Genomic DNA, 17647 nt, shown 5'->3' on the forward strand with positions numbered 1-17647 from the left:
ACAAGCTCAAGACACTTTAACGTTTTATTCTACGACTTAAAATACATCAGTATTACCCCACTTGTGATTTTTTTTAAGCTGTTACGTGTCTTGAAAAAGGCTGTTGCTAACAAGTGGTTAAATGGGACTACAGAGGCTGTTGTGAGATTAAATGCCATCACGCCGAACAGGTAAGCTCAGTCCGTATTTACATCCATTATGTTTATTATTCTGCTCTTCTAAACTAGCCTAACTCAAACGTTGTGGGAAAATGTTTTGAGATAAAAACTGAAAGAGTTGTCGGAAGCTTTACTGATGGTGACGTTGAAGTTGAGCGACTGCGGTGTTGTCCGTTTATAGCTTACCTTTAGCTTTTTACTTATGGTAACTGCTGAAAATTGAAAACAGCTATTTTAAATTGTTGTAAAAATTCAAAATATTACTGTTTTTGCTGTATTTTTGAGCATCAGAGACTTTCAAAAACATATAGCCTCTACCAGCAAACCAACCAAACCTTAACCTTCTGATAGAACACAGCACCAATTGACTAATCAACATTCAGGACCAGAAGTAGTTATTATTAAAATAGAAATATTCAAATTTGCATTAGAAGGTTTAGTTGAGCATCTCACCACTTTTTTATAAGAAACTTCAGTATTACAATCAAATTTGACTGCAGGCGGTAGATCCAAGTTTAAATCCAGATTAAAAAGTGATCTCTTTAACCTAGCAAACACATAACACACTATCTCATTTCTAAAGTTAAAGGATTGTTAGGCTGCATAAAGTAGGTCAACCAGAATCAGGAAAACTTCCCATAACACCACTGAAGTACTTGTTACATTGTAAAAAGAATGCCATCTACAGTACGCTAATATTAGTCTGTCTGACTCATCCTTATCCCGAGGTTACCGTAGTCAGCCAGATCCGGTCCGTATCCAGATCAACTGGTGGACCTACACTTAGACATGACCAAACCGCAGTCCCGGATGGGACCATGTCAACTAGCCAATCCCTTGTGAAGACCTTGTTGACATGTAATCCATCAGCACAGATCTTCAGCAAAGACCATGAGAACTACACAGACCTATGACCAGCTTCGGCTCCATATACCGGCGTGACGAATCCGATCTTCAAGCAGAAGAAACTGGATGAAATATGATAGCAATCCACAATCTGTTTTCTGACTTGTGATGCAGCCTGGAATTAAACCACACCATGTTCGTTCGTTCGACTGAGCCTGGTTTCTGCAACATTTTTTTCCTGTGTCGTCACCTGATGGAGTTTGGGTTCCTTGCCAGTGTCACCTCTGGATTGCTTAGTTGGGGACACTTAATATTCAACGATATTGATGAGAATTTACCTGAGCTGGACGATGACATTGAACAAATTAATAATTGATGAGCTTTATAACGGAACTGAATCAACACTGAACTGACTTCAGCTGAACTATGACACTTTTTTTTCTTTTTAAAGCTCTGTTGGCATCATTATTTTCCTGTTGATCACGGCAAAGCTACTTTGAATCTGTATTGTGTTAGCCTGACGTCGTCATACTCAATTCTAGTCAGAATATGAGTCTGATACTGCTCCGTTGGGCTCTGATTATGGGGCGTGTTTCAACCGAACCAGGAAAGACCTCAATTGGATAGACCTGCAACCAATCAGAGCAACGGAGCGACGCATAACGTTAGTTATCAAATGTCAACAGAACTCAAGGCACTGTGTTGCCAAGTCCACGGGTTGAAGCGACCCCAATTATGTGATATACAGACCCAGGAATGCGATTTTTAGCTGCCAGCTAAGGAACCCCCCCCCCCCCCCCCCCCTTAGTTTTGAGGAACGTTAGCAATTGGGCGGGTTTTATAGCACCAAAGTGGTTCCTTTATGATTACGACGAAGAACCATTTTTGGTGCCATAGAACCTTTTTTTTTTTAGAGTGTAACGCACTATAAAAATAAAGGTGACTTTACTTGACAATATTGTCTTAACCTCTTAAACTCTGCAGGCCCTGTACAGGGTCCGGAATGACATCATCAAGTATATACTTTAAATTTTAAATGTCTGAGGAGGAACTCTGACGTCATGTGACATTGGGATATTGCATTTATACCACTGTATGTGTGTGTGTGTTACAAGGACATAAAAATGCAATATTCCTCCCTTCAGATCCATTTGAATAAATCTTGCACACAACCTGATACGACCAAAATATTTTTTTTCCAGTATTTGCTGCCATCTAGTGGAAACAGCCAAAACGGTCTGCAGGGTGCTAGAGCACACAGGGCCTGAGTTAGACACTTTCAAAACTGAATTTATAACCAAAAAAAAATCAAAAAGCGGTTATTGTAGCTCAGACAACATATACTAACATGTTTATCACTTTTAGCAGTGATTTTAGATTTTAGAAAGGATTTCCTTTAAAATGACACCAAAATTGTGTATTTAGACCACTGTATGTAAAACAATACCAACACATCAACCAAACACTATCCACGATGTGTCCACAAACTTTGTTCATGGTTCATTGTTGAAATAGTTTAATAATTTGTAAGCCATGTACCACGTAATTGTAAAAGAATGTAAAAATGATGGACTATCTCATGAAATCTCTCCAGATTGGAGAACAGGCTGATGAAACAAGGGCCAGGACAATACAGAATGACACTCAGCCAGAGAAACACACAGGCCATAAGGGCTGGATTCAGCTCCTACTTCACTCCTACACACACACACACAACCCACGTGATTTCGCACTCAGAATATCAAAACATAAACTTGGAAAACAAGTTGTAGTGTGTGCAACAATCACTTCCAATGTCTGATCACACTTGTATGCATCTCTGCTGAGAAAACACATGATTTGAAGGGAGAACTGAAGGAACTTTCGTCGACTAATGCTGCCTTCACATGCGATCGGAAATTTCCTAATTCCCACTTTAGAAGTCGTGATTACGAGCTTGTTGCATTCAAGTGCTTTGTTGTCGGAGTGAACAGGAATCATGGTGGACACCAGGGGCCTATACCATGAAGCTGGTTTAGCTGGCTAGCCAGATATGTTTAAGCTTAGTTTGTGCCAATCCTGGGTTTTAGGTACCATTAAAGTGGTTTGGCTTTTAGCAGTGTTCATCTCCATAGTAACTTACGCTCCACAGCTAACCTGCTCCAGGGCAGGTTATGTTCTGGATAAGAGATCTCAAATTTAAATTAGACCAATCAGCTGTGAGCAAAGTGACACGCCTCTGATGCAATGAAGTCACTCCCCCTGTTTCTACTCCAAATTAAAGGTCACTAGCAAATGGTTTTTAAAGACTAAAGTGTCTGGCTTTTAACAATGCTTATTTATTATAATAATAATTTTGAATGACTTAGATATCATTTAAGTAATTATTATACCCTTAATCAATTGCACATGTATAATTTTTGTTAATCAATCATTAATAGGCACATAGTTAAAATTAATATAAATAGCCGATATAAAGGTCATACAAATAAGCTTTAAAATCAATAAATAAAGCTACACAAATGACTACATGTGAGTTTAAATGTTCAATTCTTTCTATATATCAACTAAACTAACTTCACAACTTTTACTTGCACTGACTAAATAAGATTTTTCTTAAAGTTGTCCACTTTCATAGACTGCTCTTTTCTTCTTCCTGAGTAAATTTGTTTAAATTTTTATTATTTTCAATCATGTAATATTCTGCAGAAGAGAGAAAGCAATTTCGCTGCTTCTCTCACGAGAAGTAGATGTCAGTTTCATTGATCCACATCGTGTGATTGGCTGTTCACTACTGATGTCACAGCTAAAATCCTAAACTCGGGATCAAAGCCTGAGTTGACAGAGAAAGCTGATGATCAGCATCATGGGACCAACAAAGCCTGAATAGATTGGTTAGGTTTTGTCAACTCGAAACTAATCCTGTAACCCTGAGTTTGTTAAACTATCATCATGGTACAGGCCCCTGGTTATTCTTGCCTATTTATTGGGAAAATCTTATTAAAACCAACATCATAGTCTCCCATGCACCGACAACCTTATAAACATTCCAGATAGTCCGCTTTCTGCTGATTCTGTAATTTCAGTCAAATGCAGGCTATTTTCGCTGTGTACCAAACATACAATACGCTTCATATGATTACTCTTACATGTAAATATGAACTACATTAATGTCAAGACAAGACGACCTAGCTGTTTTGGGGGGGGGGGGGGGGCAATAAAACCACACCTGCCACAGCAGTAGTTCTCCCCGCCACCATGTTTAAAGCTTATGACACGCCCATCTCGGGAATTGGGGTATCAAAATTATTTCCGAACTTCCCAGTGGTAAACACGACATCAGAGGGCGTTCATGTGCAATTTTTACCTAGGAAACTCGTATTTACGATAATTCCAATAGCACGTGAAGGCAGCATTAGTTTGATGCAGACTTACATTACTAACCATCCAATAATTTTACTTTACAGTTTTTCTCAAAAGCTTTGGCTCAATTCTCTGTTTTTTTCTCTCTCTCAAAACAGTAAGGAGGGGCCTGAGAGCTCTCAGATTTCATCAAAAAAATCTTAATTTGTGTTCCGAAGATGAATGAAGGTCTTATGGGTTTGGAATGACATGAGGGTGAGTAATTAATGACAGAATTTTCATTTTTGGGCGAACAAACCCTTTAAGCAAATTGCATGTGTGCAAAAGTACAATTGTCAACAATTTTCACAATAACTAAATGCACCATGGCTTGTTGATCACAACCGGTGAGTTTTGATTCTCAGTGAAATTGTCAAACTCTTCACAACCTCTGGACATTCTTTCATCATGTGAAAAAAGTATCTATTCAGTTATCAAAATCTATCAGACATGCATGTATATTCCATAAATATCTGACAGGAGTTGGCAAATGGCCTGCCATTCTAATGAAATATAGGAATCACAATCTCACGTTTGGAAGCATATGGAGATTTCACTGCACGATCACTACCATTTTTGAACATGAAGGAACTTCACAACCCTAAACAGCAGAAGCTACATTTATTTTGTAGAAATGAGTTACATCTAAAGTGAAAGTTCAAAGTTGCTTGTCGTGGAAGAGCAATATGAAGAAATGTAGAAATGTGGTGTTAGGGGAAGACATAGGGGTGAATTCAGGTTGAATGGGACACTTTTTCTTAATTCTTAATGTCAAAATTAACAAACAACTGTGAATTTTATCAGATTTTTACAAAAATAAATGTTTTCTTAAATTCTTTTTGTGTACTATAGACTTCAGTAAAATTGTATACTGTTGAAATCTATATATCTAAAAACCTCAGTGTGATACACAGACAAAGCAATGGCAGCTACAAAAATTATATAACTAACATTTCTATGTTGAAAAACATCTAAACATTTTGACCAGTGTGGCTCACACGATGACGGACACAACTAGATTTTGAAGCATGAATTAAATGTTTTGGGTGAGTTACTATGTTCTGTAGACATATAGAGTTCTGATTTTTCAACAAACAGTTTTGACAGTTGCATTACAGTTCAGAGAATGTTAAGAATGTAAGTGACTGAGAAAACTGTGATTGTGTTTAATTCTGAGAACATTCAGCAAAGTCCTAAATGAAATTCATTCAAATCAACTGTCACGTCAGCCTAATGACATCTGGTTCAGCACTGGCCTCTAGTGGTCTTATTGTGTTATGGTATTGTATAATGTACTAGTTGCCTGCAGTGCACCTCAGATCAATATTTCCCAGGCCCTCTTGATCTCATGCACTTTAAAGCTGTTATTCATGCTGTTCCATTGATCTAGACAGAAAATCTGCAAACCGTGCACAACACGCTATTCAATTGCAACACAAATACAAACTAAATACTGCAGCAAGTATGAATAATAACCTATAAGCTATTCTGAATAGTGTGCTTTGTCTTCAAAATACATACTTATCAAATGTAGATTTCCGGGGGATATTTTATATATTTTACTTTTTTATTTAGTTCACAGAGCTGTTTACTTTTTGTTTTATGCACCATCATTTATGCAAACAATTTCATAAATGTCTAAAATAATGACTCAATCTCTTCTATAAGTTTTCAGGTGACGCCATCTAGTGTTTATGAAGAGAATAGACAGTGTAACCTGTCTGGGTATTTGGTAGCCGTGGTGTAGACAAAATAAATAATCGGTAGCACTTTATTTTAAAGTCCAGGGGCCGTATTCCCAAAACATTTTATCTTAGCACGAATAGCTCTCCTAAATAGAAGTAAAAGTTCTTAGCTAAGAATTTTCTTTTAAAACCTATTCACAAAGCTGCTGAGAGCAACTTTTACTAAGGAACAGGAAGAAGTTTTAAAGGGTAAGTTCACCCAAAAATGAAAATAATGTCATTTATTACTCACCCTCATGCCGTTCCACACCCGTGAGACCTTCGTTCATCTTCGGAACACATATGAAGATATTTTTGTTGAAATCTGAAGGCTCAGTGAGGCCTGCAGGCATCAATGTAATTTACGCTCTCAAGATCCATTAATGTAAGTTACTAAACACATATTCAAATCAGTCCATGTGAGTACAGTGGTTCAATGTTAATATTATTAAGCGACGAGAATATTTTTTGTGCGCCAAAAAAAACTAAATTACAACTTATATAGTGATAACCGATTTCAAAACACTGCTTCATGAAGCTTCGGAGTGGAAACGAATCAGCGAGTCGAATCCTGATTTGGATCGCGTGTCAAACCGCCAAACTGCTGAAATCATGTGACTTTGGCGCTCCGAACCGCTGAAATGACTCGCTGATTCGTTTCCGCTCCAAAGCTTCATGAAGCAGTGTTTTGAAATCGGTTATCACTATATAAGTCGTTATTTAGTTTTTTTTTGGCACATGAAAAATATTCTCGTCGCTTTATAATATTAACATTGAACCACTGTACTCACATGAACTGATTTAAATATGTTTTGTAGTACATTAATGGGTCTTGAGAGAGGAAATGTCATTGCTGCCTATGCAGGCCTCACTGAGCCATCGGATTTCAACAAAAATATATTAATGTGTGTTCCGAAGATGAACGGAATGAGGGTGAGTAATAAATTACATTATTTTCATTTTTGGGTGAACTAACCCTTTAAGCTAAGAGTAAGGGCGGGGTTGACCTTGTTGCTATGGATGATGTCATCATGCTTACTAACTATGGCCATAGTGATTGGCTGATGGGGGATGAGTCTCAGTCAGTGCAGAGCCATAGAAAAAGAGAGTTGCGACACTCTTTGGGTGCGTCTCAATCAGCTCCCTAGTTCAGTAGTCAGGGCACTGATCAGGACATAAGTCAATGGGCTGACTCCCTGATCAGTGCCCTGACTACTGAACTAGGGAGCTTATTGAGACGCACCCTTTGATCTCGCCGCCACGTGGTCACGTGGTTCATGGAGCTCTTAATAGTTCCAAACAACTCCGCGCTGTCAAACTGTTTGAATAGGATTAAGCAAGATAGATAGCAGTTTCACTATATTTGCTGCAATTTCTGGTAAATATTAACACAATATGTGCATCGACTTCGACTAGACTTTACTGTAGCATTTTATTCTGGGGAGAGAAAAAGAATAGATAACGTTAATGTTTTATTTGAGTGATCTGGTTATTTTATTTGGGTCATGTGAGCCTATCATGGGCATTTCTGTTGAAAATAATGACCAGTCATAGTTTAATTTACCAGGAATGAGAATCCATATCGATTAAAACAAGTTTTATATAGTTTCAAAACGGTGAATGAATTTTAGTGCAAGTTTACGTTTTACACGAATCTTCCCATTATCCCCTCTTATCATAACAAACAAAGCACAGAGGTGATTGAAATAAAGATTTATTGTGAAGTTTATTCAGAAGTTTTTGTTTTTAATGAGACTTTGTGATTTTTCCCTACAATTAGCCTAAATATTCAACACAGTACAAATAACAAAACTGGACATTTGAATGTTATAATGGTGATTTGATGATCTATACAAATTAATTTAAAAAAAAGATTAGGAAAAAATGGCTAATGAGCCAATAAGTGTTCCTCTTCCGCCATCTACTGGTTAGTGGTAATTTCTTTTATAATTTAAATGTTGTTAACGTCCGAATGTTATTTTATGATACTCGATACACAACAGGTTAATATAAATGAATGATTCTAGCATATACAGAATTTAACCCAATAAATAAGTTTTAATAGTGTTTAAAAAAAACAGGGCAACCAATTTAATTCAACTCTTTTTATCCAGGCGTTATTCATATTCATTATTCATAGGCGTTATACGTTATTCCTTGAATAGCCTCTTTTTTAGAGACTAAAAACGGTTGAAATATGACAGATAGCATCTGGATATAGCTTTTGCAGTGTTGCTCACGTTATCTAACTGCAGTTAGAGTCTAACAATCTATTATAGCCTACAACAATAAACATTAACTGTAACGCTCTTCATAAAATACCACTTCTATTTATTTTCCTGAGAGGTCAACTAATGCTATAAAATCACAAAATATGCAGTAATTTCGTCAATTTGCTAGCGAGTGTGCTTGAGATACACTGAAATGAATGGGTTTCAATGCTGGAACTAATGGTTGTTTGGAACTATTGGTCGCTCTATGACACGCTTTACTTCCGCATTCCTCAGTTCCAATGCAAGTCTATGGAATGTCGTAACTGTTTTTCAGCGGCTCTGAGTCAGTGACGTATCATGTTGCCATATTCGAATAAAGATTTTAAAATGAAAATGTTGCCATATTCAAATAGAGATTTAAAAAAAAGAATGTTGCCATTTTCAAATAAAGATTTTAAAAAATGGTGCCATATTCAAATAAAGATTTTAAAAAGTAGGCTAAGTGTCACTAAAATAATCAGCCTTTCAAGCAACAAATGTTTTATAAACAAAGTTCAGGAGTAGCGCTAAATAAGTTAATCAGCTTGAGAGGATACAGTATACACAACCGAATTACCTAGTTACCTCGACAGTTTTCTGCAGGATTGTAGGCCTACTCTGGTTTGGGCTCGGAGACCTCGGGCAAATAGGCTTATTTTACTCTTTTACTCAATCCGATCATTTGTAAGTGAACTCATGAAACAACTGCCACAGGTAATCAGACATTATTTTATTTTTATTTTTTATTAAATAAATAATATTTATTATTTTTGGCATTTTTGCCTTTTTATTATGATAGGACAGTGAGTAGACAGGAAGCGAAATGGTCCACAACAGTCATCAGGATTGTTTGTGATTTGGTGACTTAGGAGGAGTCCTCTTGACTACTCCTAACGTTTCACAGATTTAGGAGCTAGTTTTAACGCTAAAATGCTTTGTGAAATACTAGAGCAAAAATTTAGGAGTCATAAAATTAGGACTGACACGCCCGCCCATTATTTTTAAGAGTTTCTCCTGAATCGGCAAGTCAGGAGTTACTTTTAGCTTTAAGATGTTTTGTGAATACGGCCCGTTCCCCATGCATGTACATATATATGTGGGGTAATTACACACTGTAAACCCTAATGCTCAAAATAGTTAATTGGTTTGAGAAGAACAAACTTAAATTAGTTCAGTTAAATGAACTGTTATGAGTATTTAGAACTTTCGGACCCACTTTATATCAGGTGGCCTTAACTATGTACTAACATTTAAATTAATAATTTGATACAATGTACTTATTGTGTACATACATGCCTTTACATTGTACTTACATTTTTAAAAATGCATGCATGTAGTACTACAATTCTGTAGTTACATTTAATTACACTTCACACTTCCCTTACACAACCCTAACTTACCCATACTTGTCCCTAACTTTCCCTTTACCCGTATCCCCCCTCAATATCATTAAAAGTGTTTTGCAATACAATATGAACACAATACGTACATAATTATTTTTTGATGTTAGTACATAGTAGTTAAGGCCACCTGATATAAAGTGGGACCGAACTTTCTCTTTCTTTTGAGTCCACAGCACTGACATCAAGTAAACTGAACAGTTTCATTGATTTGTATTAACTAATTTCCTTTAATTTAGACTAATTTAAGTTTAACCGAAACTGGGCTGCATGGGATGTTTTGCCCGTAGTACTCGAAAGGTAAAATTAAGTGGTATACAATGTTTTTTGTGCAAGATTAATGTTAAGGGAGATTTAGTGATTCATGTTTTGTTATGCTAATTTAGAAGAGTTTCTGTTAATGTGGGTTTTTGGCATTTTGGCATTTTCTGAATTAGTTAGTTATAGCTAGCAAAATATTTCTTAACTTAAAAAATATCTCATTCACCTTTTTTGAGTGCTGACATCTTATTAGGGTTTACAGTGAAGTAAATAACTCATTTGATTTGCAAAAAAAAAAAAAGTCAATTAATTAAATATATATTTTTATCTAACTCAGTACTTCAAGTTAGGAGCAATTTAACATGCATGAGTACTACAAACTCAAAAACGTGATAGTTCTGCTTACTTAAAATTGGGAACATCATAACTAAAAATAATAATAATTTTGTAACTGATTAACTCATTTTATTTTGAGTTAGCCCAACTTATTCGGGTTTACAGAGCAAAAACTGGGTAATAACTAGGTACTAACCCGGAACATACCCCTAAACCTAACCTTAACCCAAGTAGTTACCTTAGGCTATTAACCAGTACTTTCTTAGGTAAGTACTGTAAGTACACGTTGACTATTGTAAAATAAAGTGGAACCAAATAATCTAGTACAGATATTCAGAGTGATCAATACACTCTTGCTCTTTGTTTATATCTGAATGATACAAAAAAAGCAAATTACCTTCATATTTTATTGTTACTGATGACCTCATTAACATGTTTTTACATTGATGAACATCATTGTCTTTAATTTCAAGTTCTTTAAAGAATTTTATGCTATAATCTACAGTAACGTATCAAACTGCTAACACAAACAATATATACAAAAGAAAGATACACATATGATACAATCCAGCTCTAAGATTTAAAGTGGGTGGTTGCCAGGGTGGGCCATGATTAGATTCTCAGATCATCTATTAATTGCATTTATGAGAGCATATCTTTCAGATTTATCATTCTTGAGGCCCAGGGTTCGGTCCCTCTTATCTATATTTCTGTTCACAGAAGTCAGTGAAAAAAGTGATTTTAGGCCTAATTAATTATTAGGCTACATGAAGCCAAGAACAAACCCATCCTTCTGAGGATCATTGAACAAGTAATCCACTTTATAAATTCACATTTACACATAGTCTTTTTGCGAAACACTTCATAAGTGTGGGGGGAAGAATGCTGGCTGGAGAAAGCCATCAGGCAAAAACGGATGCAAGAGCCCGCCGGAAGATGCCAGGTGCACCGGTCCAGAATGAAAGATCATGTTCCCGGTGCTAAATGTAGGGTGGAGTGCAGATGTGGACCCACAGGTCGAGCTGATGTTGGGCAGAGAGTTTGTGCAGGGTTGTAGAGAACTTTCGGCACCAGGGTTCTGCTTTTTCCACTTGGTTCTTCGGTTCTGGAACCAAATCTTGACTTGGGTTTCAGTCAGGCTCAGGGACAGCGCAAGATTTAGTCGCTCGCATACTGATAAATAACGTGTGGTGCGGAATTTGTTCTCCAAAGCCACCAGCTGTTCATAAGTGAAGGCGGTTCTGGCGCGCCGTGGCTTTGCGCAGCTGTGATCTGACCGGCGCCGCCGCTGACGCGACACATCATCCGGCACTGGAGTGGTTCTCTCTTCACCTGCTTCATCCGGATCTTCACAAGGAGAAAAGCCCGATCTTAAGCTTCTGAGAGAGGTTGATGAGTCCAAGTCAACATCAGGATCAGGAGGATGCAGTCTGACGCAACCTTGAAGGCCATCAGCTGATTGATCTCCTGTCAGTAAAAAATCAATATGTCAAGAGTCTTTCTGGTAGCTTATGTTTTTAGTAATTGTAGACATTTTAGTAAATCCGAAGAACCCCAGATAAGAGTGGGAATATTAGACCTATTTTTAGTAGCTTATTCTCAATAAACAAAACTAACACATTTGACCTTGCCTTATCTAAAAGTTTAAATCCGTTTTAAAAGCTTGAAATTGATTACAGATAGACAGGATGTTGCTAGGGTGTTCTGACTGGTTGCTAGGTGTTGCTATGGTGTTTTGGCTAGCATTAATTACCCAGATAGCAAACTGACATTGAATCAACATAGAGTCAGTTTGCTATCTGGGTAGATATTATTTAGTAGGCCTAAAAAAATAAAAAGGTGATACAGAAAATAGCCCAACATGGATAATAATTGAAAGCTTTTTTCTGTAGGCCTATTATGAATTGTTTTGAATTCATCAGAATTCCCAATTATTCAAGTATAGGCCTAATGTAGCCTAGTTCATTAACCCAGGGCCTTTTAGCTACAATAGCCTATACAATTCATATAGAATTCAACTGATTAGGCGTATCGAAAACTACAGTAATAATTTATAATGATAACAATAATAAATAAATATAAAACAATTGCTCAAAATAAATAAAGGTACGAAATTTGCTATAAATAAGAAATTCAAATGAAATCGTATGCAGTGATGAGCTGAAGAAAGTCAACGAAAGCTATGTGAGGAGCGCTGTAGCCTACAAGCTACTAAAAATACTGTACGGGAATAAGGGGAGGCTGTAACCGTGTGGATTTCAAGGAAAGACTGGCGTGGAATGGGCCATAATCCCTCAACAATTTCTAAATCACAAATCGCCTCAAATGTCATGTTGCGGAAAGAAACCCTAGTTAAATCCAGCTCTGCAATCCATGCCATGACGCGCTAATGGAGTTTCATATTTGTCGGCAGATCAATAAATGTCATCTATTTAAAGGGAAGTTTTAATCGAACGATATTTGGGATCAGACATGGCAGGGGTTTGAAGTTTGGAGCCGCAAGCTGCTGGAGGGAGATATGCAGCATCCAGTAATGGGATATCGATCAAAGTGAGCGCCTCAATGGGACGATTTAAACAATTATCTGCCCTGACTGTCCCAATGGCAATCACTTACTCAGCTGCGGCTGCTTAAAGAAAACGCGGTCTTGGAAATGAGGGGAAGGTCAAATTCTACCATAATGATACAATACACAAAAGATGTGTTTGGAGGAGATCAGTGAATATATAGGCTAGTCTATGGGAAAATAATCATACAAATCTTACAAAATAATACGAATTTAGTGTTTTCCCCATAATTATAGAGGATATGGCACCTCAGGTGTAACCCCAAAAGACAAGGTTATGTATGTCTAAAAAATATGTAGCCTATTGTATAGGATATAGATAAGCTACGTTTCAAAAGCTTTCAGAACAATGTTTCGGTAACTACAAAAGTTGGATTCAAGTTAGCCAGAGTGCGCGAATACAAGTCGCTATTGTCTGAAGGTAACCATAGTAACAGCAGCTCAAGCTCTGCTTGTATCACGAAAGAATTGTAATATAATTTAGTTAGACATCAGAGATAGGCTACTGTTTTGTTTAAAACGCAAGATGAAGCTCAATCGTTTGCGGCCAACAAAAAAAAAGCTACACACAGAAATTTCAAAAGTTAACCCGTTTGAAAATAACCGAATAATTCTCCCTCTGGTTTTGTTATGAATCGTATTTCCTCACCTATATTATTGCAGATGGAAAGCGGTTCTCCGTACACAGGACTGACTTCCACGTTGCGCTGGTCCTCCAAACTTCCAAATTCGGTGTTTTCTAAGGATGATGTCCGTTCTTTCTCTGCCACTGCTGCTGTCCTTTTACTTGTAAACTTTTTGGGATCCAATATGTCAATAATGGAAAAGGGAATCCGATGACCTGGTGTTGTTTTCATCGCGGACTCCTGATATTCAAGCATTTTGCAAATTCCAGTAGTGTTTCTGATGTCTTATTTCAGTATAGCAGGCACACAAAGTGGATGCAGCTTCTCTTCGGTCAGATGTCAGCGGATGAAGGTGTGCCTGAGCTCTTTAACAGGTCCATTAGAGGAGACGCGTGAACACGAGCGTTTAACGGGATCCCTTTCGATTGGCTGAGAGCATTCGGTACTTAAACCTGCGCTCATTTCAATCAACATGGACAAGTTCCCAAGCTGACAAGTAGCATAACTCAAGAAACTGTTGCATCTAAACCTTATAGCCTACACTTTGCACTGCATGTTTAGCAAAGAACCCTTACAATAAGATTTTTATACAGTATTCTTGAGTGATCTGGGTGAATTCAGGGTGATTGGGACACTTTTTGCCATTGAGATGACTTGGAAAAAGTGTCCCAATCCCCCTGAATTCACCCTTATTAGAGATTCGTATTGTGATTTCTGTCACAAATTATTTAAAAAGTAACAGTTTCAGTAACAAATGAGAAATATTATCATTGCACCCCTCAATAAAACTGCCAATATAAAGTCTTTTTCTGGCAAATAAATGATTATGTATTATGCGGTCAGTACAGTGTGTTGGCTTATGGAGTCAATAGCTTAAGCCATGCAGTATCTTCACATTCACTACGTGGCATCAATCTGCCAAAGCTGGGATAGATCAATAAACGTGTGTCCGGCACTGATAAATGAGGCGCTACTGTTACTGCTAGTGATTTACTTCTCTTATTCTGTTCCCCAAAATACATGCATAAAAATAAAGCTACCGATTCATTTCCCAAGACAGAACAGCATATATAAAAGCCTGAGATGTTTACGCTGGCCACACTTAAAGGGATCATTAACATAAAAATGACAGTTCTGCCATCAATTGAACATTTTTCTTGTTCAAACAAGGAAAGTCAATGGAGTTCAATCCTGTTTGGACCACAGCATTTTTCAAAACATCTCCTTTTGTTTTCCACAGCAGAAAGAAAACCATAACGTGTGATATGGTGAGTGAATGACAGAATTTTCAACCCTTAAAAATGTATGAATGTCATTGCAATAGATAGCAAAATATCAACCCAAATTTCATTTATTGTAAAGTACAATATGAAGATTAACTGCACTGTGTAAACCTTGGGTGAACTAACTTCAAACGTCCAAAAAACAAAGGGAATTACAAAAATGCCCATCTCCACACAACATTTTCACGTGGCTTTAAAGGGTTAGTTCACCCAAAAATGAAAATTCTGTCATTAATTACTTACCCTCATGTCGTTCGACACCCGTAAGACCTCCGTTGATCTTCGGAACACAAATGAAGATATTTTAGTTGAAATCTGATGGCTCTGAAAGGCCTCCATTGGCACAATGCACGGTTCACTCTCAAGACCCTTAAAAGGTACTAAAGACGTTGTTACGAAGTCCATCTCACTACAGTGGTTCTACAATAACTTTATGAATCGGCGAGAATAGTTTTTGTGCGCAAAAAACCCCTAACGACTTATATAGTGATGGCGATTTCAAAACACGGCGTCATGAAGCCTCATGAAGCGTCATGAAGCTTCGAAGCGTTATGAATCAGTGAGTCGAATCATGATTCGGATCGCGTGTCAAACCACCAAACTGCGGAAATTTGGCGATCCAAACTGCTGATTCGACTCAATGATTCATAACGCCTCGAAGCTTCATGACGCTGTGTTTTGAAATCGTCATCACTATATAAGTCGTTATTTAGGGGTTTTTTTGTGCACAAAAACTATTCTCGCCGATTCATAAAGTTATTGTAGAACCACTGTAGTGAGATGGACTTTGTAACGACGTCTTTAGTACCTTTTAAGGGTCTTGAGAGTGAACCGTGCATTGTGCCAATGGAGGCCTTTCAGAGCCATCAGATTTCAACTAAAATATCTTCATTTGTGTTTCGAAGATCAACGGAGGTCTTACGGGTGTCGAACGACCTGAGGGTAAGTAATTAATGACAGAATTTTCATTTTTGGGTGAACTAACCCTTTAAGTGCAAATACTCACAAAAGACAAAGAGCAGAATACCACATACAAATGCACACACACCATATCCAAACCTTGTCCACACCTCAGATCACAGATGTTTATTCCTCTCCTTTATGAAACAGAGTGACTCCACCTCCCCTGTGCTGCCATTGAGTTGCATTTCTGCTTGTTTGCTGGCAGCCTGCAGTGTATGTTTTGCGGCTGGTCAAACTTCAGACGATCACTGTCCGAACAGGGACTGTTTGCTTTTATTAGCATGTCTAAGGCCAGTGGCTTGCACTCAGTGAGCTCCATGAGAATGGAGGCTGAAGTCTTTCCTGCAAGTTTACAACTTCCTCTCTGCAGGCCTGACACTATGCACATCACATCTGTTTACACAGGGCCGAAGCACAAAAGTGTGGCCCAGGGGGCACAACATAGACAACATTCTCCGAAATTGAGGACAGCAGCTGCTGGGGCTGAGAGGAAAACTTTGGGTGCACTGCTTGGGGAGAGGGGCACACTTCCGGACAAACCTCCCCACTGTTCCAACGTCCCCGCCTCCTGGCCAATAAACTCATCAGAGCACCACGAAGGTCTGCTAAATGCCGATTCATTCATGTAGTCGCGTCTTGAGGTGGAGCTCTGTTTACGGATGGGCATGTGCTCTTTGTTTCGACTTTGTCCCTTTATCCTATCCAGAGTGCAGACGGACAATGGAATGGGAAACTGCTGAAATGTCACTCTTTTGAAGATTACAACTTCAGAGCACTAAAAGCCTGTGGATTCCACTATTTAAATGGGGAAAAGAGACTTTAAAAATCTTATGAGGGGTGTAAAGAGTTTAACTTATCTGTCTCTGGAAAGTGATGCACATTATAGTGCTTTAAAGCAGCATTGCTTTGATATTTCTTGAGCCTTCTGTCCAGGTACATTTCTACAGTTAATTTATCCCGAACCAATTACAGATTTTCCATAAAAAATTGCTCTGTAGATAATTTCAGCCTTAAATGTGCTTTTTGGGTTTTGTAAAATAATGATTTTTTTTTAGTAAATCTGAAATTAATGTTGTTCAGCGTTAAAAATCATCCTAATATTTGCATACAGGTTTGTTATTAGTCTTATCATCGTTGCATATATTGTGACTAGTCAATTGATTCTTGTGTAGTCCCTTCATTCATACAGAACCAAAGCCTAAAACTTGATCTTATCTAAAACTTTATAAATCCTTTTGCTGCCTCATGCTGCTGCCTATTTCCTTACAAATCTACAGTAAAAGTGCACTAACTGCATGTCATTTAAATGCATCCAATTTGCAGAATTGTTCAAATGTATCTAAAAATAAATTGCACAATAGTTAAATACTGCTCACAATTATCTTTAAGAAAGTCCTATAAAACGCATGAACACAAAGGAACTGGAAACCGATTACGGTGCACATATGTGTCAAAAACACAATGGACAGAAATCATCACACTAAAACTTTTGGACATTAAATGAGAGTGATGTTTTAGGACGTCTAGGCGAACACAAGGTCGGTAGCATTGTTTGGTAATTGCACAAACGGTTCTACCTGTTCAGCAGCAGGCGTAATGAAGGCTTGCTGGCAGCGTCCGGGACGGGTGAGCGCGTCTGGCAGATGCTGACATGCAGCAGATGTGGAAAGTGGCTGGGTGATTTGTTGATTTGCCTGGATCATAGCGAAAGAGGGCAATTACACCAGGGGACACTGTCACACATTCATGGCCATTGGCCCCCTTTTTAAAAACACACACTCTTTCCCTGAGGTAAAGGTCAGTTCACTCTAGACTTTATACGTTATACGTTATATGTTTACACTGCAGCTA

At 37.8% G+C, this 17647-nt stretch overlaps 1 protein-coding gene across 1 annotated transcript; it reads right to left on the reverse strand.

Annotated features, from left to right (window-relative positions):
- Positions 1-11220: 11220 nt before the first annotated feature.
- Positions 11221-13805, reverse strand: nkx1.2la (NK1 transcription factor related 2-like,a; the record flags this gene model as incomplete). The annotated part of the gene is made up of 2 exons (XM_079841979.1): positions 11221-11825; positions 13574-13805. 2 exons carry the CDS (start codon positions 13803-13805, stop codon positions 11221-11223), a joined length of 837 nt encoding a protein of 278 aa, XP_079698105.1.
- Between the last annotated feature and the right edge of the window lie 3842 nt (positions 13806-17647).

Source organism: Gobio gobio (genome assembly GCF_949357685.1).
Source record: "Gobio gobio genome assembly, chromosome: 18".
Lineage (NCBI taxonomy): Eukaryota > Metazoa > Chordata > Actinopteri > Cypriniformes > Gobionidae > Gobio > Gobio gobio.